Source organism: Quercus robur, chromosome 10 (genome assembly GCF_932294415.1).
Source record: "Quercus robur chromosome 10, dhQueRobu3.1, whole genome shotgun sequence".
Taxonomy (NCBI): Eukaryota; Viridiplantae; Streptophyta; class Magnoliopsida; order Fagales; family Fagaceae; genus Quercus; species Quercus robur.
Window position 1 is genome coordinate 1064697 of NC_065543.1, and position 23980 is coordinate 1088676.

General features: G+C 36.9%; 2 protein-coding genes across 14 annotated transcripts in view; both read left to right on the forward strand.

The window, feature by feature from the left end:
- The window catches only part of LOC126701828 (inositol 1,3,4-trisphosphate 5/6-kinase 4-like), a 92882-nt gene that overhangs the window by 50890 nt on the left and 18012 nt on the right, over nucleotides 1-23980 (forward strand). The window contains exons 1-2 of one of the 6 annotated variants that reach the window (XM_050400236.1): nucleotides 15374-15388; nucleotides 15491-15586. The exons of 4 other annotated variants lie outside the window; for them this stretch is intronic. The gene's annotated coding sequence lies outside the window, so the exon portion shown is untranslated. Of the gene's footprint in view, nucleotides 1-15373; nucleotides 15389-15490; nucleotides 15587-23980 lie in introns of those variants that run through there. One more of the 6 variants, XM_050400231.1, reaches the window with a different exon arrangement.
- Nucleotides 2658-23980, forward strand: part of LOC126701823 (putative disease resistance protein RGA3) — a 30774-nt gene continuing 9451 nt past the window's right edge. Inside the window, exons 1-9 of one of the 8 annotated variants that reach the window (XM_050400209.1) lie at nucleotides 2658-2761; nucleotides 9750-10060; nucleotides 10430-13635; nucleotides 14525-14635; nucleotides 16477-16512; nucleotides 16900-17081; nucleotides 17583-17609; nucleotides 17818-17912; nucleotides 19432-19458. In XM_050400209.1, the coding sequence (XP_050256166.1) occupies nucleotides 9761-10060; nucleotides 10430-13635; nucleotides 14525-14561 (3543 nt within the window). In that variant the 5' untranslated portion in view covers nucleotides 2658-2761; nucleotides 9750-9760 and the 3' untranslated portion in view covers nucleotides 14562-14635; nucleotides 16477-16512; nucleotides 16900-17081; ... (1 more) ...; nucleotides 17818-17912; nucleotides 19432-19458. Of the gene's footprint in view, nucleotides 2762-9749; nucleotides 10061-10429; nucleotides 13636-14524; nucleotides 14636-16476; nucleotides 16513-16899; nucleotides 17082-17582; nucleotides 17647-17817; nucleotides 17922-19431; nucleotides 19482-23980 lie in introns of those variants that run through there. The other 7 variants (XM_050400208.1, XM_050400211.1, XM_050400212.1 and 4 more) reach the window with 7 other exon arrangements.

Sequence of the window (23980 nt, forward strand, 5' to 3'; positions counted from 1 at the left end):
TATTTCTAACCGTTTTTTTGTGATTGAATCACATTTTCCTGGGCTTTCCCAACCTTCATTTTTTTTTTCCTCTCTTTCTGTTCAACACACAAAGCCACACACACACACATAAACACAAACCACCAAACCATCAACCACACACACCGATCAGCAACGGCCACACACACCGAGCCATACACAAACCACACCGATCGGAACAATGGCCACACACACACAAACACAAACCATCAACAAAGCCACACACATAAACACAAACCACCAAACCATCAACCACACACACCGATCAGCAACGGCCACACACACCGAGCCATACACAAACCACACCGATCGGAACAATGGCCATACACCGATCGGAGCAAACCACACCGACATCGGAACAAACCCATCGAACCCATTAGAGCAAACAGCAATCAGAGAGAGGAAAGATCAACCCAAATCCAAAACCCATAAACCATAACCCACGACCCACCATGCCGATCCACCACTTAACCCATGATACACCGATTGGAGCAAACCAAACCCTCATCGGAACAAACCCATCGAACCCATCGGAGCAAACAGCAATCAGAGAGAGGAAAGATCAACCCAAATCCAAAACCCATAAACCATAACCCACGACCCACCATGCCGATCCACCACTTAACCCATGATTCACCGATCGGAGCAAACCAAACCCTCATTGGAACAAACCCATCGAACCCATCGGAGCAAACAGCAATCAGAGAAAGGAAAGATCAACCCAAATCCAAAACCCATAAACCATAACCCACGACCCACCATGCCGATCCACCACTTGACCCATGATTCACCGATCGGAGCAAACCAAACCCTCATCTGAACAAACCCATTGAACCCATCGGAGCAAACAGCAATCAGAGAGAGGAAAGGGAGAAGGAGAATGAGAGAGAGACGAGAAGGACAGTTCTTGAGAGAGTGGAGTTCAGGCTGTTCAGCAGAATAAAAAATGTATATATGTTTTACAATAGTGCTACAGTACTATTCTAACTTTAGAATAGTACTGTAGCACTATTGCAAAAAATTTTGCAATAGTGAGCTTTACCATTCTTTGATGCAACCGGTTTTAAGGCTTAAAATGCCAAATTGTCCTCAGATTTAGCATTAGCATTTTTCAATGCTAGTGCTCGAGGGCGGTAGATCTGCTAATTTGAAATTTTATGAAAAGGGTCTTCAAAAAAAAATTTATCAAAAGGCAAGGTCAAAATTTTGACTAAAACAGATATTTTACTCTTTTTTTTTTTTATTTAAGGGGATTCTAGGTTAGGTGGATTAGAAGAGTTAAAAACTTAAAATAGAGTGCAACTCTAATTTTTTTATCTTCAGACCTGCATCATATTCATATTTATATCATATTTGACACTACATACTAACCAAGAAATTAAATAGTTACCTTTGAATAAGCAATATGCTTGTCTTTGGAGTGTTGTCTTTATCTTATGATACCAACGTAATACAAAACTTTTGTAGAGAGAGAAAGAGATAACGTGCCTCTTTCTTTCTCATCACCGATGAGTTTCAATGACATACTGTAACTACTAACTGGATTTTTTTAGAAAATAACAATAAAATTCAAACAATATCATTAGTTAGGAAACGTTTGAAACTAATTTGGAATATAACAACTCGAGTTCAGAGGGGACGACTTGTATGCTATAAAATCGAGTATGGTTTACTCGATTTTCCTATTTTGCACTGTGGGTCTGATATGCCAGAAATCGAGTTCGTAGGAGTCGTTTTGTAAGACTAGAAAACGAGATTAATAAACTCGGTTTGTATGACTGGAAAACGAGTTCAATGAACTCAGTTTCCATTCTTGCAAACCGAGTTCATTGAACTCGGTTTGTTTTCAAAAAAAAGCACCCACGCCATCGCAAGCCTCACGCACTCAAAAAAACCAAACAGCACTTCAGCACACACCAAACACACAAAAAAAAAGCTAAGTTTTCATTCCCTCTCTCTCAGTCCTCTCACTCTCAGTCTCTCTCTCTCACGAGACGTCTCTCTCTCACTCTCACACGAGATTCCGAGCCTGTCGCTCCTTCGCCGGCACCGTCGCCGTCGCTGCCTTTCGCTTCCGTCGGTCTGTCTCCGCCTCGCATCTTTCTCCCTCAGTGGTTGGCGAAGTACCTCACAATAGAAAAATCAAATTTGTTGCAAGCAATTGAATGCCTATCTGAGTTCTGTTGTTGTAGAAATTCTGCTTTGCCTGTGGGATGGGAGTCATTGGACTGGTTTTGCATACAAAGAAACCGAGTTCGAAGGACTCGGTTTCTAAGCCTAGAAAACGAGTGTAGTGTACTCGGTTTCCAGGCTTTGAAACCGAGTGCAAGGGACTCGGTTTCCATGCTTTAAAACCGAGTCCTTTGGACTCGTTTTCCAGGCTTAGAAGTCGAGTTTTTTCAACTCGATTTCTCGCAATAATAAAATAAAAAACCCAGGAAATCGTCTCCTCTGAACTCGAGTTGTTATATTCCAAAATAGTTTCAAACGTTTCCTAACTAATGATATTGTTTGGGTTTTGTAGTTATTTTCTGAAAAATCCCCTACTAACTGGTTGCTTCTTTGTTCTTCCTATTTTTTTATTTTTGGTTTAGATATGAATATATTGTTCCTCTTTTCATTGTTGGTTTCAGATCTTCCTTTCACATCCATTGCTGGTAATCTACCGATTGAGATCTAGTTCTGTTTGTTTCTCTAATTCTTCCCAATGTTCACTGGATCTACCTATCTTCAAGCTATTTAAGTAAGTTCTCTTTGCCTCTTTGACATGTCTCTGTGCTATGTACTTTTTTTCTTTTTTTCGTTGAGGAAAAAATAGTTTATTAACGCAACCAAAGGAGATAGCATGGAATATTATTGCATTTATCAGGTTCAAAGTTCAAACCACAGCCAAAACAGATAATTAAAAAGTGAAATTAACGACACAAATTTTACAAGTTTTAAAATAAGTATAATACAAATGAACACTCATTTGAAGGAATCTTTTCTCAGCCACACAACCCAGTCTTTAGCTTGGTGGGTGAAAGTCAAGAGAGGAGTGAAGTATTTATGGGTAAGTTTGGAAAAAGATTTCCATTAGAAAGATTTGTCGAATTCTTACGAGAGTATCACAAGTTCATTGCTTGTTTGCCAACAATTATCAAGTTCCAGAAGAGGTGGGGTGGGACAAAAATCGTAAATATTTTTTTTCCAATAATTATCAATTTCAAATGATGTTATTTTTTTTCTTTTTGTTAAGATTATAAAGTGTGAGAAAGACTGAATAGTCTGTATATTGATGTATATAGAACAATGTACAATAGAGAGCCTTATATAGGCTAGATATGTGTGCAGTACAAGTAAAAAGAGTAAACTACAAGTACAGTATACTGGGCTAAGCCCAATGGGCTAAACTAGTCTAAGCTATACACTAACATCCCCCCTCAAACTCGAGGTGGCAAAGAGGAAGCCAACTGGAGTTTGGATATAAGATCTCGAAGACGACCAGGCGGGTGAGTCTTGGTAAAGATATCAGCAGGCTGGTCAGCAGAGGAGATGGAGAATAACTTGAGATTTCCTTTCTTAAGATGCTGGCGAGTGATGTGGCAGTCGATCTCAATATGCTTAGTGCGTTCATGAAAGACATCATTATGAGCAATGTAGATAGCACTACGATTGTCACAATAAAGAGGAGTGGCAGTGAGCTGTGGAGCATCCATGTCAGCCAAGAGCCAGCGAAGCCAAACAAGCTCACAAGTGGTGTCGGCAAGGGCACGATACTCAGCCTCAGTACTGGAACGGGAAACCACATCCTGCTTCTTGCTGCGCCACGAGACCAGAGAAGTACCTAACAGGAAACAAAAACCTGTGATAGAGCATCGATCAGTCGGATCACCTGCCCAGTCAGCATCTGAATAAGCATGAAGCTCGAGAGAAGATCGAGAGGAGTAATGCAAACCATGATAAAGTGTGCCTTTGACATATCGAAGAATCCGAAGAACAGCAGCATAGTGGACAGAACGAGGTGCATCCATGAACTTACTAACCATACCCACGGCATGTGAAATATCCGGACGAGTAACAGTGAGATAGATCAAACTGCCAACCAACTGATGATAGCGAGTAGCATCGGATATAGGTTCACCGTCCAAGGGTGTGAGTTTTGCATTGTATTCCAAAGGAGTGGAAACAGTCTTGTTATCAGTGACACCAGCTTTGAAGAGAAGATCAGAAGCATATTTAGCCTGGGAAAGATAGTATCCATCAGAGGATGAGGTAACCTCAAGCCCAAGAAAATAGCTGAGAGTGCCCAGATCTTTCATCTCAAAATGCTGACTAAGGAAGTTCTGAAGAGAGCGGATACCTGCAGAATCATCTCCAGTAATAATCATATCATCAACATAAAGAAGAATAAGAGTGATACCAGCAGAGGATCGTCGAACAAAGAGAGCAGTGTCATGAGGACTCGAAGTGAAACCCTGCTGAGCAACAACTGAGCTAAACTTCTCAAACCAAGCTCGAGGAGCCTGCTTGAGGCCATAAAGAGCACGGCGAAGGCGGCAAACTTGATTGCCTGAGTGTGGATAGCCAGGGGGTGGTTGCATGTACACTTCTTCATGGAGGTCTCCATTGAGGAAAGCATTCTTCACATCCATTTGATAAAGAGGCCAACGGCGAACAGCAGCCACAGCAATGAGACATCTAACAGATGTAAGACGAGCAACAGGAGCAAATGTTTCCTCATAGTCAATACCATACTCCTGAGTAAAGCCCTTGGCAACTAGGCGAGCCTTGTATCGTTCAACAGATCCATCAGCCTTGGTCTTGATCTTGTAAACCCACCTACAACCTACTACAGACTGACCAGGAGGCAAATCAACCATATCCCAAGTGTGATTCTTATGAAGGGCATCTAGTTCTTCATTCATAGCTTGCTGCCAAAGAGGGTCAGTATGAGCCTCACGATAGGTGTGAGGTTCATAGAGAGTGGCAAGAGCAAAAGAGCAATGATAATCAGTGAGATAAGGGGGAGGAATGCTTACCCGAGTGGAACGACGAAGTTCAGGACCAATAGGAGACTCAGGAGAGGGTGGTGCCACAGGATCCAAGACAGGCGAGTCATATGCCAGAGACAGAACCGGAGATGAGTCGTCTGGAGAGGCAGTCGATGCTGAAGAATCCTCCACAAGTTCAGGATAGAGAGGGAGGAAAAGATCAGTAAAAATGGGAGACTCTGAGGAAGAAGATGCAGGAAACTGCTGAAGACTCGTGAAAGGACGATGTTCCCAAAACTCAACATGACGGGAGACACGAAGGCGATGAGAAATGGGATCATAGCAGCGAAACCCTTTTTGAGACACACCATAACCAAGGAAACAACAGAGACGAGTACGAGGTTGGAGCTTTGTTCGTTCATGAGCAGGAAGAGAGACAAAACAAGCACAACCAAAAACCCGAAGAGAGGAGTAGTCAGGAGTTTGACTATAGAGAAGCTCAAATGGTGATTTGTTGTGTGTAGTTGGTGAAGGAATACGATTAATGGTGTGCACAGCAGTGAGTGCGGCCTCACCCCAAAAGCGCTCAGGAAGAGAGGCAGAAATGAGAAGGGTGCGGACAACATCAAGAATGTGACGATGTTTTCGTTTTGCACGACCATTTTGTTGAGAGGTGTAAGGACAAGACCGCTGAGGAAGAGTACCATGTCTGTCTAAAAAGGATAGGAAAGATTTATCATTATATTCTTGAGCATTATCTGATCGAAAGACTTTAATGGTGCGATTGAACTGTGTTTCAATCATTTTATGAAATGTTTGGTAAATAGACACAAGTTCAGACCTATGGTGAAGCAGATAAATCCAAGTATACCGAGAAAAATCATCTACAAATATGACAAAATATTTAGATCCCCCCTCAGTGGGAACAGGTGCAGGACCCCAAATATCAGAATGTATAAGATCAAAAGGGGCAGAAGAAAAGGAGTCACTTTTATTAAAGGGCAATTTTGTTTGTTTGCCAAAATGACAGGAAGTACAATCAAATTTTTGAAACTGAACTGAACCTAAATGACCTTGAGAAGCTAATAATTGAAGACGAGATAAGGATGGATGACCAAGACGAGCATGCCATAGATCAGGTGAGGAGGTGGCAGTGGTAGCAGCTGCAGAAACAACTTGTGAAGGAATCTTCAAGTCATGAACCTCAAACATGCGACCAACCTTACGGCCTGTCCCAAGCACTTGACCCGTCCGGGGATCCTGCACATCCACACCATGATTAGTAAATAGAAGATCTACGCCTAATTCGCAAAGTTGACCAACAGAAAGCAAATTGAGGGATAACTTTGGAATATGAAAAGTGTCACTAAGGGATAAACAAGGAGAAGAGATTGTTCCTTTATGACTAACAGGCATAGGAGTTCCATCAGCAGTGTAAATGGTGATTGGATGTTCTAAGGGTGCCTTATCAGAAAATTGGGATTCATCAGGAGTCATATGGTTACAACATGCAGTATCAAAAAACCAAGGTTGTTTACCTGAGGTGACAGAGAGGGCAGTGGAAGTGCGGGATAAAACCTGTTGAACAACTGCCTCAATATCAGCCGTAGTAAGTGAGGAAGCCAAAGATGGACCTGTAGGAACCGATGGATCTGAAGGACATACAGCAGCTGCCTGAGGAAGAGAAGCTTTATTCTACTCTTGCACAAATTTCTGTAGCTTACGACAAACAGAGATGTCATGGCCTTTGGCACGGCAAAACTTGCAGTGAATACCTTTGGAAGACTGAGAGGTGGGACGCCCGGAGTTTATTCGCGGAGGAGCAGTGAATGCAACAATGGGAGGCTGTGGTGAGGGTGTAGCCAATACATGATCAGATGATGTCATGTGATAAGTAGGCCGACGATTCTCCTCAGAAATGAGCTCCTTTACTGCAGCATCAAGAGAAGGAGTAGGAGACCGGCTAAGTAGAGAAGCCCTAGTAGGCTCAAAATCCTCACGTAAACCCATCATGAAGTGCATAAATCTACGGCGATCCCGGTATTTGACAAAGAGCTCAATGTCCTTAGAACACACCAGTGGAGGATCTGCAGCAGAGAGTTGTTCCCACATAGTAGAATAGAACACACCAGTGGAGGATCTGCAGCAGAGAGTTGTTCCCACATAGTAGAAGTTTGAGAATAAAAATCAGAAATAGACTGACCTGTCTCTTGGCGCATTTGATAAAGTTTTGATTCAATGTGAAACTCCAAGCTTGAATCATTAGTGCAGTTATAACGATCGGCCAAAAATTTCCAAGCAGCCTCAGCAGTTTCAAGACGAGGAAGAAGATTATGAATGGAGGGAATAGAGGTATTGATAAACCAAGATAAGATCTTACTCTGAATACTCTCCCATTCCTCTAGACGTTCTTCATAATCATCTGTTGTAACAGCAGTCTTGGAAGACTTTTCAGCAGCTGTGGCTTTGGACTTAGGGTCTGGTACTGGCTTAGGAATTGAACCAGTCACATATCTCCACAGTTTACGACCCTTGAGAAAGACGGTCATATTCTGAGACCATGCATGATAGCTAGTAGGACCATCCAACATGATGGTGATAGGACGTATGATATCTCGTTCACTTTGTTGAGCCATAATGAAGAAAATGACCAAAAAGTGAGATTTAGATACCTCAAATGCAGAAACGGAGCCCAAAATCAGAATCTACGCGAAAAACTGAGCAAGACAGGTCCTGTTGAAAAATTTTGACTTGGTCAACAGTCAAAGTCAACGGTCAAAGTCAAAGTTCAAAGTCAACGGGCGGCCTGGTCAAGTCAACTGATGACGTGTGCTGACGTGGCGGTGTGACGTCACGCTAGGGCTGACGTGGCAGTTCCAGAAACGAAGCTGGCGCGTGTGGCGCGTGTCAGCGCGTGGAGCGCGTGGGAGGACGTCTGATCTGGCGCGTGGGGCGCGTGAGTGAGAGTGGCAGCGCGTGGCGGCGCGTGGAGCGCGTGCTCGTGAGGTAGAAACTTCAGGCGGCGCGTGGAGGCGCGTGTGAAGTTGTTTCTGGCCGTTCTTTGTTGGGTTTTGCTCGGGATTGTCTGTTCTGTCACTCAATGCCTTTGCTTTGACAGTTGGATGAGCAGAACAATAAGATCCGAGAGTTGTTGGGACTGTGGGCGTGACGGCGGTGACTCGCTTCTGACAGTGGCTACTGGATGAAGGCGAGGGCAGCGGAAGAACGCCGGAGATGTCCACAGGAACCAGAAAGTCAGAGGAATGGCTCTGATACCATGTTAAGATTATAAAGTGTGAGAAAGACTGAATAGTCTGTATATTGATGTATATAGAACAATGTACAATAGAGAGCCTTATATAGGCTAGATATGTGTGCAGTACAAGTAAAAAGAGTAAACTACAAGTACAGTATACTGGGCTAAGCCCAATGGGCTAAACTAGTCTAAGCTATACACTAACACTTTTGTTTATTTTAAATCTAGTAAATAGATTATACTATATGGAAATCAAATCTAATAATTCAAATTATAGACAAATATCTAGCTACCAAATTAATTATAGTTGGAACTCTTCTAAAATTTTCAACATAGGTACGAATATAACCTATAGAATCCAAAAATGATAGGCATGTAACATGCTAGCCTCAATGACTATGGCATTCGCTAAGTTCTGATGTCCAGTTGTCCACATTCAAGCCTGGAACATCCCTATATGTTTAGGTCGTATTTGCAATCTAAACACTCAAAAAGTAACAAATGTACATTTGTAAAAAGTGTACAATATTTACCATATTTTGTAAATGTGTATAACATTTACCACTATTTGTGTGTTTATAATATAAATTTACATTATACTATACTACCGTACAATGTAAAAAAAGAAAATTTTAGTGAAGTTTCACACTTGTTAGCAATTATAGAAAGAGAGAGAGAATGAAGAAAATTAAAAGACATGGATCGGCCATTAGAAACTTCCATTTTCACATGAATAATTCTACGGGAAACAGTGGTTAAGTTAAATACATATATGCAATGTAATTTACCATTGTTATTTAATTAATTTAAAGAGTCAAACCAGTCTAGCCATCAAATTTGAATGCAACTTATATATATATATATATATATATAAATTACTGTGTGAACTGGGTTTACAAATTAATAATGGTCGAACATCTGATTTGGTCACTGCCTCATTCTTGATGCTGTATGGTACTACAGAAAATAACAAGATTGTACTCTTCTTTTTCTTGAATAAATAAACTCCTTGTGTACCTACTTATTGAAATCCAATAAATATTTTCTGGGAAAGCTGAAATGATCCCAAACTACTGCAAAAAGATAATAATACTGCACCAAGATGAAAGGAGGCTGTCTTTAGGTGGTTTTGATATATCATGGATGAGGTTTTTTGTGAAAAATTTGTGTTTTAGCCATTTTTGTTATTTGCATTATTATGATAAACATGAAAAATATATTGTATTACCTTTATTTTGCGTCTTTTAAATTATTTAATAGGATCATTCTATGTATTTGTTACGTGCAAATATACACAATCAAAAACATACCTATGCAGAAGCATAGGTGCAAATAGACACAGATATGGGTCGCTATCAACCTAGGCTTCGTTTCACTTCATGAAGGAACAGATAGTAACAATTGTTGAGAGTTTGCAAATAGAATTACTATATTATATCACTAATTTTTATCTGAATTAATTTATATCTGATTTTGATATTGTGTTATTTATTTATTGCAAGAGCAAAGAAATATGGGTAGACAGAGAGATCCATTTTGGGATCATGCTGAGAATGTAAATGGCCGTTTCAAATGTAATCATTGTAAACAAGATTTTCCTGGAGGTGCATCAAGGATTAAAGCACACTTGGCCGGAGTTCCAGGTCATGACATTAAGGCATGTAATGCCGTGCCTCAAGATGTTCAAGAAAAAGCTCAAGCAACTCAAAAAAAAAGAGAAGCTCAAGTAACTCACGGGAACAACAAAAAACCTAAAAGTGTACCAACCTCAGGTTCAAAATCAAAAACGAAGATGATTAAAATTGTCACACAGGTGATTTTCTAGTCCCAACTCTATACATAGTTATTTATTTCTAACAATTCCAATACTTTTTAGGATATATATTAGTACACACTGGTGGTTGCACACAACCCTGCACACACACTTTTTGCACTGAAATCTGAAGTATATATATTAGTACACACTGGTGGTTGCACACAACCCTGCACACACACTTTTTGCACTGAAATCTGACTTCAGATTTCAGTGCAAAAAGTATGTGTGTGCTGGTCATGTGCTACAAGTCAGATTTCAGTGCAAAAAGTATGTGTGTGCTGGTCATGTGCTACAACAGGTGTGAAATAAACATTGCTCTACTTTTTAACCATTTGCAAATATTTTAATACAATTTTCTCTTTGTAGGGTGAGGAAGAATATTGGGCTGAAATTATCCTCAATGATGTTGTGGACAGACTAAGAGCCAATGTGTCTTCACTTGCCATTGAGCATATCAATTTTGAGTTGAGTTTCAAGGTGGAGTTGATAAATCTTCTTGAAACATTATTCAAGATTAAATTTGTGTTAGCTGATGCTCAAAAGAGGCAATCAAGTGATGAGTCTATGAGGATATGGTTAACAAATCTTAGAGATGTAGCTTATGATGCTGATAATGTGCTAGACAAATTTAGCTATGAGAGTTTTTTGCAAAAGGCACAGATTCAAAATCAAATGATGGATCAGGTATGTAACTTTTCACCATGCAATCTTGATAAAGTTAAGACCATCAAACAATTGTTGGATGAAATTGTGAATGATGTAGCTGACTTTGGCCTTAGAATGGAGTTGGTGAATTCAATCCCCAAAATTAGCTTGGACATGAATATAGACTCCCTCCTCAATGATTCAGAAGTTGTAGGAAGAGAATACGATATCAAAAAAATAGTAAACATACTCAGTTCAAGCAATCAACAGGTTATCTTTGTTCTCCCTATAGTGGGTATGGCAGGTCTTGGAAAGACAACTTTAGCAAAACTTGTGTATAACAATGAACAGATAAAGAAACATTTTGATGTACTAGCATGGGTAAATGTTGGTAAAAAATTTGATGTTGAAGGGATTTTAAGAGAGATTCTTAATTCTCTTAGACAAGACTTGAGTGATTTAGAATTTGATGATTTAGAATATGATGAAGTACGTCAAATATGTGCAAAAATTTTGGTGGCGAAAAAATATCTTCTCATACTTGATGATGTGCAGAATGAAGATCCTAAGAAATGGGATACTTTAAAGGGTTACTTATTAGAACTTAATTCCAATATGGGAAATAGTATTGTTGTTACAACCCGTAATGAGAATGTGGGGCAAATCATGAAGATACATCCCCCACATCACTTAGAGAAGTTATCAAAAGATGATTGTTGGAGTATAATGAAAAAAAGAACATTTATAGATAGAAGAATTCCATTAACTTTAGATTTGGAGGTTATTGGCATGGAAATTGCTAAAAGATGTGGAGGGGTTCCATTGGTTGCTAGAGTTTTAGGGGGAACAATGTGCTTTCAATTTGATAAAAACAAATGGCTAGAGATTCAAAATAATAAAATTTGGGATTTTTTGGATGAAGATAACAGTGACATCTTTCCTGTGCTTAAGTTATGCTTTGATCATCTTCCAACACCATCTTTAAAACGATGTTTTGCATATTGTGCAATATTTCCCAAAGATTATGACTTGAAAAAGGATGAAGTAATTCAGTATTGGATGGCTGAAGGGTTCCTTGAACTCGCTAAAGAAGCAAATATAATGATGGAAGATATTGGTAGCATGTATTTCAATATTTTGTTGGCCACTTCCTTTTTCCAAAATGCTAGAAAGGATGCATACGGTAATATTATTAGCTGCAAAATGCATGATTTGGTGCATGACTTTGCACTCTCAATTTCAAAATTTGAAACTCTAATCTTGGAGGGAGATTCAGTGGACGATGGTAGTAGCATGCAACATTTATTTGCCCGACTTGATGGCAAAACAACACTGGGAAGTTCATTTAGTGGAGTTGATTTTACAAAATTGCGCACATTAATTTCAGAAAATTTCAACTTTGACATCATGTTATCAAATTTTAAATGCTTACGCGTTTTAAAATTATTCGGCGATAGTATAATGGAGTTGCCAGATTCAATTGACCAATTAATACATTTGAGGCTTCTTCACATTTCAAGCTCCTTAATTGGAGAATTACCAAAATCCATCACCAAACTATACAATTTGCAAACTTTAAGAATTAAAGGCTGTGTAGAAGAGCTTCCGGAAGACCTAAGCAATTTGATTAACTTAAGACATATTCATATTAATCATATCAATCATATTTGGGATCATTTTATACGAACACCTAACAATATGGGGCGGTTGACTTGCCTTCAAACATTGCAATCTTTTTGGGTGGGTGCAGATGAAGGTTATCGAATTAAAGAATTGGGATGTTTGAAGAATCTCAGAGGAGAAATAAACATACAGAGTCTAGAGAATGTGGAAGATGAGGAAGAAGCCAAAAGTGCAAAATTAAAAGAAAAGGAAATATTCAACTTGGGATTATTTTGGAGTCTTCTTCGTAGAGAATTGGGCTGGTATGATAAAGATGAAAAGGTGTTGGAAGGCCTCCAGCCTCACCCAAATTTGAAAAGCTTAACAATCAAAAGGTATCTTGGAAAGAAATTCCCATCATGGGTTGGTTTGTCTTCGCTATATCACAATTTGATTGAGATCAATTTGAGATATTGTATGGAATGTGAAGAAGTTCCCACTCTGGGGCAATTACCCTGTCTTAGGGTTCTTGAAATAATAGGAATGGGGAAGGTAAGATGTATAGGAAGTGAGTTTTACTTTTACAGTGATGGAAGTTACAGAAATACTACTACATTATTTCCGGCATTGAGAATACTCAAATTGGAGGGGATGAAAGCCCTAGAAGAGTGGAAGGATGCAAAGGAGTTGACAACCGCAGATGAGGTGTTGTTTGTGTTTCCTTGTCTTGAGGAGTTGACCTTAATTGAATGTGAGAAACTGACAGATTTGCCAGACTCACTGCATGTTTCCCGTCAGAAGTTAGTAGTACAGTGTTGTCCTATGCTGAGGTCATTGCCAGGTGTCTGGTCCCTTCAGAAGTTGGTAGTACAGGATTGTCGTAAGATAAGGTCATTGCCAGGTGTCCCGTCCATAATAAGGGGTGGTAATGAAGACCCACCCAATGGGTTACAGCGTGTTGAATATTTGGAGAATGGGGATTGTCATCTGCCTTCTTCTTCCTCCATTCACGCCTCCCTCCAAAAGCTAAAGCTAACATGGTGTGACTATCTCCTGGACCAAATTCAATACTTCGTTGCCCTTAAAATTCTGTGGATAGAGGGATTTATGGAGATGGTAGCTTTGCCAGAGTGGTTGGGCAATCTTTCCTCTCTTCAACGGCTGTATATTGTGAATTGCTGGACACTGCTGTATCTACCCGCGGAGGAAGCCATGCGACGCCTCACCCAATTGAAAAAGCTGATCATTTATAATTGCCCCAAATTTGAAGACAATGAGCGGATCAAGATTAGCCACGTTCCATGGGTTAAAATCAATGCTTATCCGTAAGTCTACTCATGCTACCCTACTATTTCCTCTTTCTTTTATTCTCTTATGTTCGTAATGGGTGAGAGTATTCCGGTATAAATACTTAATTGGACCCGATTAAGAAAATATATATAAATACTACAATTTGGGTTAATGGTTCTTCAATTAAATAGTACAAATTAATCTCACTAATCCTTCTGCTTACACTAAATAAATCCAATTCTTTTTTTTTCTTTTTTTTCCTATTTATGAAAATATTTGCAATCATTTGAGAAAAGCTTTTAAAACAAGAGTTTAATTAGAAATTTTGTGATGGCTACTATTCAAATTGGCTTGCCGCTATTCAAATTTTTGTTGCTGCAAATTACCAAAATAATTAGAAGCATAATCTATTTAACAATTTTTTGATTGTTACCTATTGTCTTGCTACTATCGAATTTCTGATTGCTAGCCTATTTTCTTTCTACAAATTTTTCAATACTGAATTTTTTTGGACATTGGGAAATTTGGAATATTGAATCAATCACTGTTAGAGCTGTCCACATACTCATTATTTCGATCAGCATTTTGATACTGTAAGAGTTCATGGATCAATTCTTTTACTTACAGCTATCTAAAACTTGACAGTAGATTTTATTGATTTGCACTGGATCATAATTGCTCTGTTTATGAGGGTGGATTTATTGTGGAAAATGGAGCTTAGTTGCATAAGAATGAGAAATTGGGTTGGTGAAGGTCTTGCTGAATTTTCATTTCTTGTTTGGGTTGGGGGGTCAGTTTTACAGGGGACCATGAAATTATGTGATCCCCATTCCTGTAGTGCAAGTAAAATTAAAATTAAAATTTCAGGCAGCACAAGGAGTTGATGGTTCTAATATGTCTATATATGGTTTTTACCTTTTGAAGGGAGCCCCTGCCACGTTGCAAAGATTTTGAAGACTAACTCAAAAAGATGGCAAGAAGTTTGCATTTGGAAAAATAATTAACTTGATGACAACTGATGCCCAGGCACTTCAGGTTTTCTCTCTTACCATTTGCATTATGTGTACATAATTTACTTCATAATTGGTCATTTACAAAACCTAATTCAGTTCAATGCTGACTAAGTCTATTCATACTACCCTATATCCTCTTCTATTCTCTTATATTTGTAATGGGTGGTAGTATTCCTAGTATGAAGACTTAATTGGATGCCATTGAAGAAATATATAAATGCTACAATTTGGTTTTATAGCTTTTGAAATTAATAGTAGAAATCAATCTCACAAACCACCGTGGCCACACTTGAAAAACTCTACTAAAAGCATAATATAATTAAAAAGTTTGTGCTAGCTGTCATTTGGCTTGGTTCTACTTAAATTTTTGTCTCTGCAAATTATCACGAACACTGAAAAAGTTTTTAAAAGTATAGTAATTAATTTTTTTTTCTGATTGTTAGCAATTGTCTTGTTTCTTTCCAAATTTCTATTTACCAGCCTATTTTCTTTCATCAAATTATTACCTTATTATTTTTCAAAATTGAAAATTTCTGTAAATTTGGAAATTGGATTCATCACTATTAGAGCCTGAAGTCCACATGCTAATTCTTGGCCTCTGTTTCTTGAAACCTTCACTTATTGTTGTCAAATAGCTACACCTGCTTTCTTGAACTGATACTGTGATAGTTCATGAATCAGTCCTTGGCGAATTTATTGATTTTTGTTTTCATGTTTGGATTGGGAGGTCAGTTTTATTGGTTCATGAAGTTATGTGATTCCCTGTTCTACTAGTGTAAGCAAAGTTTAACTCACTTTCTTATAAAGTTTCAGACAGCACTGAAGGTGTTTTATTATTCTAATAAATTTCTATTTACGTTCTCTTTACCTTTTAAAGGGACCTGCCAAAATTAGAATTTTAAGGCAAACTCATGAAGCTCAGAAATGTTTGTGTCTGGGAAAAATAGCCAACTTGATTAGAACTAATGCCAAGGTACTTAAATATGTTTTCTCTTTTACCATTTGGGATTTGTATATATAATTTAATTCAAACTGGTGTGTGAGTGTGAGCGTGTGTTATAGAGTCATTGTGTTTTGTAGCCAATGTGCATATCTATATAAGCAAAACTTTTAGTCTATTTAAAGGCATGCATGCAATGTCAACTCGAAATGTGTGTCCTCCGCAAGCTTCGCCATTCCAAAATCCCTTCAGTATCTCTCTCTCTCTTTTCTTCAACTTCATTGTTCTTTGCCCAATATATTATTACAACCGTTCTGGGTTTTCATTGATTTGAGGTGTACAAACTTTTTTTAAGATCAATTACTCAATCTTTATGTATTTATAACTATAAATTGTGTTCTGGGTATCTTTTATTTTGTCAATCAAATGCTTCTGATTATCCTAATGAATTAATTATCAGTGTTTTATTGCTTGCATGCTTACAATAACAACCACCACCACCACCCACACCTAGACTTAGTTCCAAAATTTGGGGTTGGCCATGGATCCTTTTCTGCTGGCTGTCAATCTCTCTCATTTTGTTGAATAATATACTCTTTTGATAAATTTGTTCAAATTCTATTGATGAGTTTTTTTTTTTCCTTTGATTTCGTATTAATAAATATTTAGTATAAACATTTTTTTATTCTTAAAAGAAAAGTAGTAGTTTAATAAAGGGGAAAGTCTAAATCTTTTCATGTGTTTTTCCTGCCATTAATGCAACTTAAACTGTGTTCTTTTTCTCATAAGATTTTGTTTTGAATCCTTGACTTAGTGAGGATAACATAGAAAATTTACTCTCTAAGAAATGGATGTCTTATATGGCATGCATTTCTAAAAGTATTAAATCCTATTGACCAACATGCTTCGCCTTATTTTTGCAGGGGATTTCTTATGACTCGGGGCTCTCAGGTGATAAGGTAGTTTTTCTTGTGCTACTCATATAACATTGATTTCTTTTTCTTTCTTTTTTTGACAGATATAAATATATCAATATGATGTAAATTTATTGTCATTCTCATTTATTTGAGATCCATAACACTCTCAAAAGTGAGTTTCTAATCTTATCATTGTTCAAAAAATTTTAAAATTTTTATTTGGAATCACATGTTGAACTCTGTCCCCGATTTTATTAGTATCGTTATTTATTTGGTTACAAATTTTATTCCATTTTATTAGCGTTAAGTATTAAGCTGCTAATTACTTGTAATGTCCTTTTACTGGTTCAAGACACTACTGAAATTTGGACAGAATTTCTTTAATCCTGATCAAAAAGCTGTTAACGTATTTGTATTTTCTTGTTATAGGTGAGTCTTTTTAAAAGTCTGGCAATGCTTTACTCTTGAACGCATCTTCTGCAGATGATGCTAAAAATGAGATTATATAGCTTGGGGGGACACTGGAGGCAGTATTTTGTACGTAGTTTCTGACAAGAAGAAGGAATTCTTTCCTAAACTAAGCAATTGCGGTTGGCTGATCGTTGTTTTCAGTGAGTACCACAACACCTATTTTTCCCCAATGACGAAAGCCTCAGAGTTTTGTTTGGCTTGGGATATATAAGAGTATAAGACTGGATTTTCTGGAAAGTATTATCTTTTTATACTACTTTGGGTGTCTCAAACTGTATATTGAGCTGAGCTCTCTTTGGAATGTGTCTAGAGCTTTGTCTAACATAAAAGAATCTATACACCCATCTAGTTAATTCTGATTACCTTGGTGTGAGATCTTTAGGATCTTATGTAGAAAAATATGCGATTTAGGAGAAGTTTTTGGTTTTATGATGGAAGCATAAATTGGGTTAGAGACTGCAGTGGCCTTGATAGCTACAAATGACAATGGTACAGGAGTGTCCTATTCTGGAAATCAGTTATCTTGATGGGATGTCAGTGACCTATAATTTTTTAACTTCTTTGGACCTTGTAATCTGTTTTTCTTGTGTCTACCAGAAAGAAAACTGCAAACATCTAATTGGCTTGATGTTCTGTTGCAGGATCTCTTGGGCAAGAACCAGCAGATGGTGCGCACTTCCCTCTTCTGTGTTCATACTGCATAGGGTGTTATTTTTAGGCATAATTATATTTTGAGCCTAGTCATTTTCTGTCTTTCATATTCATCTTTCTATTTATATGTGCTTTTTACTTGGCCAGAATTTGATAGTCTCTCTTGACTGCATAACCAATTAAAGTTAAACTCGTTGCTTAGTCTATTTGGTCATTTGCTTACAGCTACTGAAGGTGGCAGTGCATGTGAGAACTCAAGCATGATTTTTATCAACAATCTAGTAGAGTTGCCTTCAACCATGTGCTACATAAATAGAAAGGTTTCAACAGTAACTTTTGTCCCTATATCACTGTTCCAATTGTGGAAGATCTTTTTTATTATTATTAATTTTTAGTTTTAATGTTTATAAATAACTTGGAGAAACAGATAAGTCTAGATTTTTTAAGAATTGGTTTTTATATCATTGTTCTTGAAGGGTGTAGGTTTTTGTTATTATAAATGTCTTGGGGCTACCTTAGCTTTATATTATTGTTAAAAGATACTTCTTGTAGGGAGAGATGGGTGATAAGTCTAAGTTTTAGTAGATTGGGCAAAAAAATGTTCTTCAATAAAGGAGGGAGGTTTGGGAATTCATAAATTGAGTACTTTTAAATAAAGCCTTATTGGACCATGGAGTTGGTCAGTGGTGAGCTTGTGGGAGAGTATTAGAGCAGGGCAGAACTCCTTTTTAATCCTCTGAATTTTCTTGGGGATGGTAGAATGTTCATTTTGGTATGACCTATGGTGTGGAGATTCTCCTTTTAAAAAGACCTCTTTCCAGATTTGTTTGTTGTGATTGGCAGTGGATAAGAAGCTTCAATGGCTTCTTATTGGTCAATGAAGATGACAGAAGTATTCAGTGTTGGAATCCTCAGTTAGAAATTAGTTGTTCTAGGACTAGGAACTAGAGTCTGTGGACATTTAATTTGTTGTATTCTATTTTTTGTCTAGTCAAGAATAGGAACAATTAGTATGGAGGTTAATTTGATATGGAACTTTTAAAATTCATTCGAATTATGATACTTTGAGAGAGTCTATCTAAGTGCAATTCCCGTGGAGAAGCATATGGGTGCTAAGGTGCCTTGGGTAAAGTTGCTTACCTTGGGTAAAATTTAGATTTTGGATATGAAGTATTATGCTTGTTAATTGGTGTTGTATGTGCAAGAATAGTGGGGAGTTAATTGAACATCTTTTACTCCATTATTCTTGGCATGAGATATTTGATCTTTTGTGTTTGCATTATTTGGAGTAATTTGTGGTTTGCCAAAAAATTTGCAACAGATTTTGAAATGCTGGCAAGGAAGATGCATCACTATAATGGACCTTATATACAAAAGCAATTCTACTTATCAAAAAAAAAGATACAAAAGAAATTTTGCTATGTGTTTGGTGGCCACTTTCGAAAAAAAGGAATTAAAAGCTTTTGCTAGTGTCAGGCACCCTAATCATGTTATTGAACAATTTTTTTAAAACCCTTGTATGATTGGATGACTAACCTAGGTAGCATCCCTTCATCCTCTTTTCTAGACCTTATAGGTCTTTTGAATCTTAGATCCTAATTTTTTATAGGAGTGTTTCATTGCACACATTGTATTTGAACATTATCCTCTCTTGAATATAATTGTTTTACTTATAAAAAAAAAATAACTTCAGAATTTGATTGCTACATATGCAGCTTATGAATGTCCCTTATCATTCACGTATGACTACCTTTTTTTTTAATAAGTACACCTTTGGGTACCTTCTTTTGTTGCAAATATTCATGACTCTTTTTTTTATATGTTTTGCATTGCAAGCAGGCAACTGGTAACAGTGTTGTGACTGTTGGATACATTATGAAACCTTCTCGTGAAGAAGAATTTGCTAAGGTGAGCCCTATATGAATAAATGTATTCATTTTTAGTGGGGAAAAAAGACAAGAAGTAAAACTTTGTGAGTTTATTTCCCCCTCATATGATACCATATACATACATGAAGTTAACACAAAATTGCAAATGTCCCTGATCAAGGTGTCATGTTAAGGTGATATTGTAAACTAACAGAATTTGGTATGTGGAATTGTATGCTTCAAAGTGGTTTTGACTCCATTTCATTGCCTTTTGTTTTTCCTTGAAAGAAAAGTATTGGATTCAGTAATTATAAGAAATATGATGGATTAGAATGTATTATCATCTGATCACATGGCTTTTGGCCCAAGGGATCTTGTTGGATTTGATTTTGATGAATGTTACTGGCACTTTGGTTGGTCGAGTATGCAGTTATGCTCATGATAAATTTTAGTTTTCTAGTTGTACTATTTGGGTTCATGCAATATGAAAGTTGTCCTGGTTTTCGCAGAGCGGTGCATTTCCTTTGTTGCCTACTCAGAATGGGTTGATATTCATGCCCCTCACGTTTGAGCTTCCTTTATCACCTCAATTACAAGAGGTTGACATAGATCTCCATAAGCAACTGATGAAATTATATCCATTGAATTGAAGAGTCATACAAACTTCTCTAACAAAATAGTTTACACCAGCGGCATGCAGGACTTACAAAGGTGACTTTTCAGATCCATAAAACCATATGTTTCACGATCTGGTCTGAACTTGGTAATCAGGGAAAAAATGAACATGCCAATGCTGGTTATTATATATAGCCTCACATGAAGCTCTTATCATTTATTTTTTTGGTGGAATTGTTTTGTGATTATGCCAATATGAATCTTGTCAAGCTTTGGTCTTGGCCAAAGTCAAATGCTCACCTTGTTAATGAACCCAATAACAATACAGTGATAATTTGTAAGTCCATAATCATCAGACTCATCGAAATTCATTCAAAATGCATGGAAACCGCACTTATTTTTTGAACTATAAATATTCAAAACATTTTTCCCTGTAATTTGTAATAATAAAAATTCTCATCCTACAAATTCCTACACATAGATATGCATGTAATTTGCAATATATGTATGTAAGCAGGTATTGACAAGTGTAATCTTGTAATGATTTGTAGATCCATAGGTTAATTTTAAGTTTTTTATTTATTTTTATGCTGCAGTGTCTCTGTAGCCAATTAGACATGAGCTCATGTGGTGAGAGATTGGGTGGGGTTGGAGGAATTTAGTTTTAAATCTTTCTAAGCAGAACACAAAACAAACACTAAAAAGAAAAGGCTAAAAAAGGTTTAGCATTGCATTAGTCTTCTTATTCTACAATCTCTTAAATGGAGTTGATAACTTCTCCAATGTCATAGCTTAATTACTTGAAGTTTAGCCAAAAAGCAATCATGTTAATTGTCTCATGAGCCTGTAAGAAGAGGGTTCTGAGAAGAAGATGGGATCTTTAGAGAGTTCATGTGCTTATTTTGGTATCAAATGGAAGGGGCATTTTATTAGAAATTCTGATAATTGAGGAAATCTTTGATATTTGATAAAAATAAATTTGAGGAAATTTTTGTTCTGATTTTAGCTGATAACATAATCAGTAGTTTGTTTTTACATGTCTCTTTGTTTTCATTTATTCCATCTGGAAGTCACGACAAAAATAATGATCATTCTTTAAGTTTTCTTTAATAAAAAACTTGTTCTTGCACAGATATTTGGAGGATCACCCGGATTGCTGTGTGATTGATTCATTGAACAACATCTACCCTGTGCTAGATCGGCTGGAAATTCAAGAAATTCTACTTCGCTTGGAGGATCTCAAAACTGAAGGCCGCTCTACAATCAGGGGCCCCCATTTTCTGAAGGTGTTATGTCTTGATGGTTTTTTGGTTATGGTATTGCCATATCAAGTTTTTTTTCCCCTTTCAATTCAACCATGGTATTCTTTTAAGTGAAAGATTAATTGGGATTTATCTGTGTTTTTTGCTATATGCAAAGATAAATCTCAATTATTTAATCCTTGGGTGATTTGAATGTTTGAAGTAATTCTGATCATGTTTAACACATTCGACTTAAGGTTTAAGTTGGAATAGTGACCCATTTTAAAATTGATCAAATTTCTCCCCAAATTGTAAGTCTTGATCTTTTATGTGCAGGTTGATAGTTTCAAAGAACCTGATTTGTTGCGAAGGCTGTCTGAAAGCTAAATTATCTCTTCCAAGTATAGTGAAGCCTCAAGTTGCATGTGGTGTAGCTAATGCTCACAAGATGGTACTGACTTTATCTAGTTTCATTCTGGATTTATGTATTATTAATTAAAATTTCAAATTCTCTCCCTTTATCACTTATATGAAGAGGAAGAAGAAGAAGCCACCGTTTATCTAGGCCATTCTAGAAGGTACAAATGACTGAAATTGATAGACATATTAAGGACAGATGGGGTACAGCCAAATTAAAGCAGTATGGACTGGCTAGAGATGAGTCCATACCATTTTGTATGGTATTAATGTATGCTTCAGTAAAGCAGTATGGTACTATTACCCGGCAGCTGGTTAGAAAATTTAAAAATACTAGCTTTGATTGAGGTTTTCCATCTATTCTGGGCTTTTTTTTCCCCCATTAACCTTTACATTATTGTCTTTCTCAACAGGTGACATTCTGGTGGTTTCTCTAGATCAAGCAAATGGTCTGAGGATAGTTCTCAGTATCTTAAGCATAAGGTGATGGATCTTTCTATATTAACTAACACAAACTGGATATTATTCACTAGTTTTAATACAATATGGTTTTGTGACTATACGAAGGAGTGATAAATTAAAGTACTCTATGTTTAGCTACTTATGGTGAATATGGATATAAGTAGTTTAAGCTACCACGGTGTTGATACATTCTGATGACTTCCATTAACGGTTTAGAAAAGGCACCAATATCATTGTTTCTGGTTTCTTTTAACACAATAGTTTAGTGAGAAACTTTCTCTAGAAACTAGATAAATGCATGAATCTACTAGTTTCTTAATATATATTAGATTTTAACAAATAGGTAAGTTGTAAACTCTTGTGAATGAGTTGGATGTCTTTGGTTGTTGAGGATACTAACCAAAAAGATTGCATAGGTTCTACTTGGTGTAACGCTTTTGAAACATTAGACAATTAATGACCAACCATGTCCTCATATGACCAGAAACTTTAGTTTTGCTAATTACAGATTCATCTTTTTGTCAATTGTAGTTATAGTTCTTTGCATGAGATAAAATGAGATGAAAGAGCCTTGGAGATTAAGGCCTCTATTTGGATCTTCTCAAGCTTGCTTTGAGCATACTTTTTTCCCCCTTATAATTATATTGTTGTCATGCGTTGGCTTTTGAGACAATATCTATTGTTTCCAACTGTAGGAACAATTTATTGTAATTGCAAGCCAACAAAAGTTTATTAAAGTTGCAATTTCTCTTAAATTTTCCCCTGGTTTCCTCTTTTATTGAATTCACTCTTTTTTTACCTTTTTTTTTTTTTTTTTTTTAACATAGGATACCTTTCTGAAGAAGAGCACTTAGGACTCGCCTCTAGCCAATAAAGCACACAGGCAACTAAACTCACCTACCAAATTCAATTGTTGGGAAATCCAGGGGCATTCACCCCTAATGGGCTAAATAGTTTATACTCAGATGCATCTTCAACAGTTCAACCTCTTCATCACACTTGAGTTTCTTACCAACAACACCCAATTAAAATCTCTCACTTAGGATTCTTTTGTAATATAAAAGGAAAAGTAAAAGAAACAATCTTCTCTCTAGTCAATTACATGTCAATAATGAAAAATAGGCTATTATATATGTGGATGGCCTAATCTTTTGTCTCCTCTTCATCTATTTGAACACACTACACTAACATATTTGAAAATCATAGAACCAAATAGTTAGAATATCTTCTACAGTAACTAGAGAACTTATCGTTTATACATGAGCTATACATTTGCAAGAAGCCACAATATCTACTTATGGTGTAACAAGCTCCATTGCGTGAAAAAATACCAATGATCTTTCATTGTCCCAATCCAGAGGTCATGTAGTTTAGTTCAAAAGGGTCAATTTCCATGTTCCTTTGATTAAGATAAACCTTTGATACATCTTGTTCTAAGGTTAAAATCATTTAAAACCGGTATGCTCTCTCAAACCTTTTGTTTGCCGTTTCACCTTGAAATTGACTAACTATTCATGATTTGTTCTCTACTCTGCTTATTCTTGGGTTAATGATATCCAAAGAGTTTTATGTCAAACCATTAATTCATATTTATTTAACATATTTTGCTGCATAGCTTTTGTGTATCTTTAAATTTTAGCTCTATTTTATTGTGGTTCTTCCATTATGGTTGGATTTCTTTTTGCATACCAAATATCTCTCAGAAGCTAAGTTTTTAGGATTTCATTTGAATTATTGCATTTACTTATGCTTTCATATTCTTTGTTAATATTCAACTCTGATCTG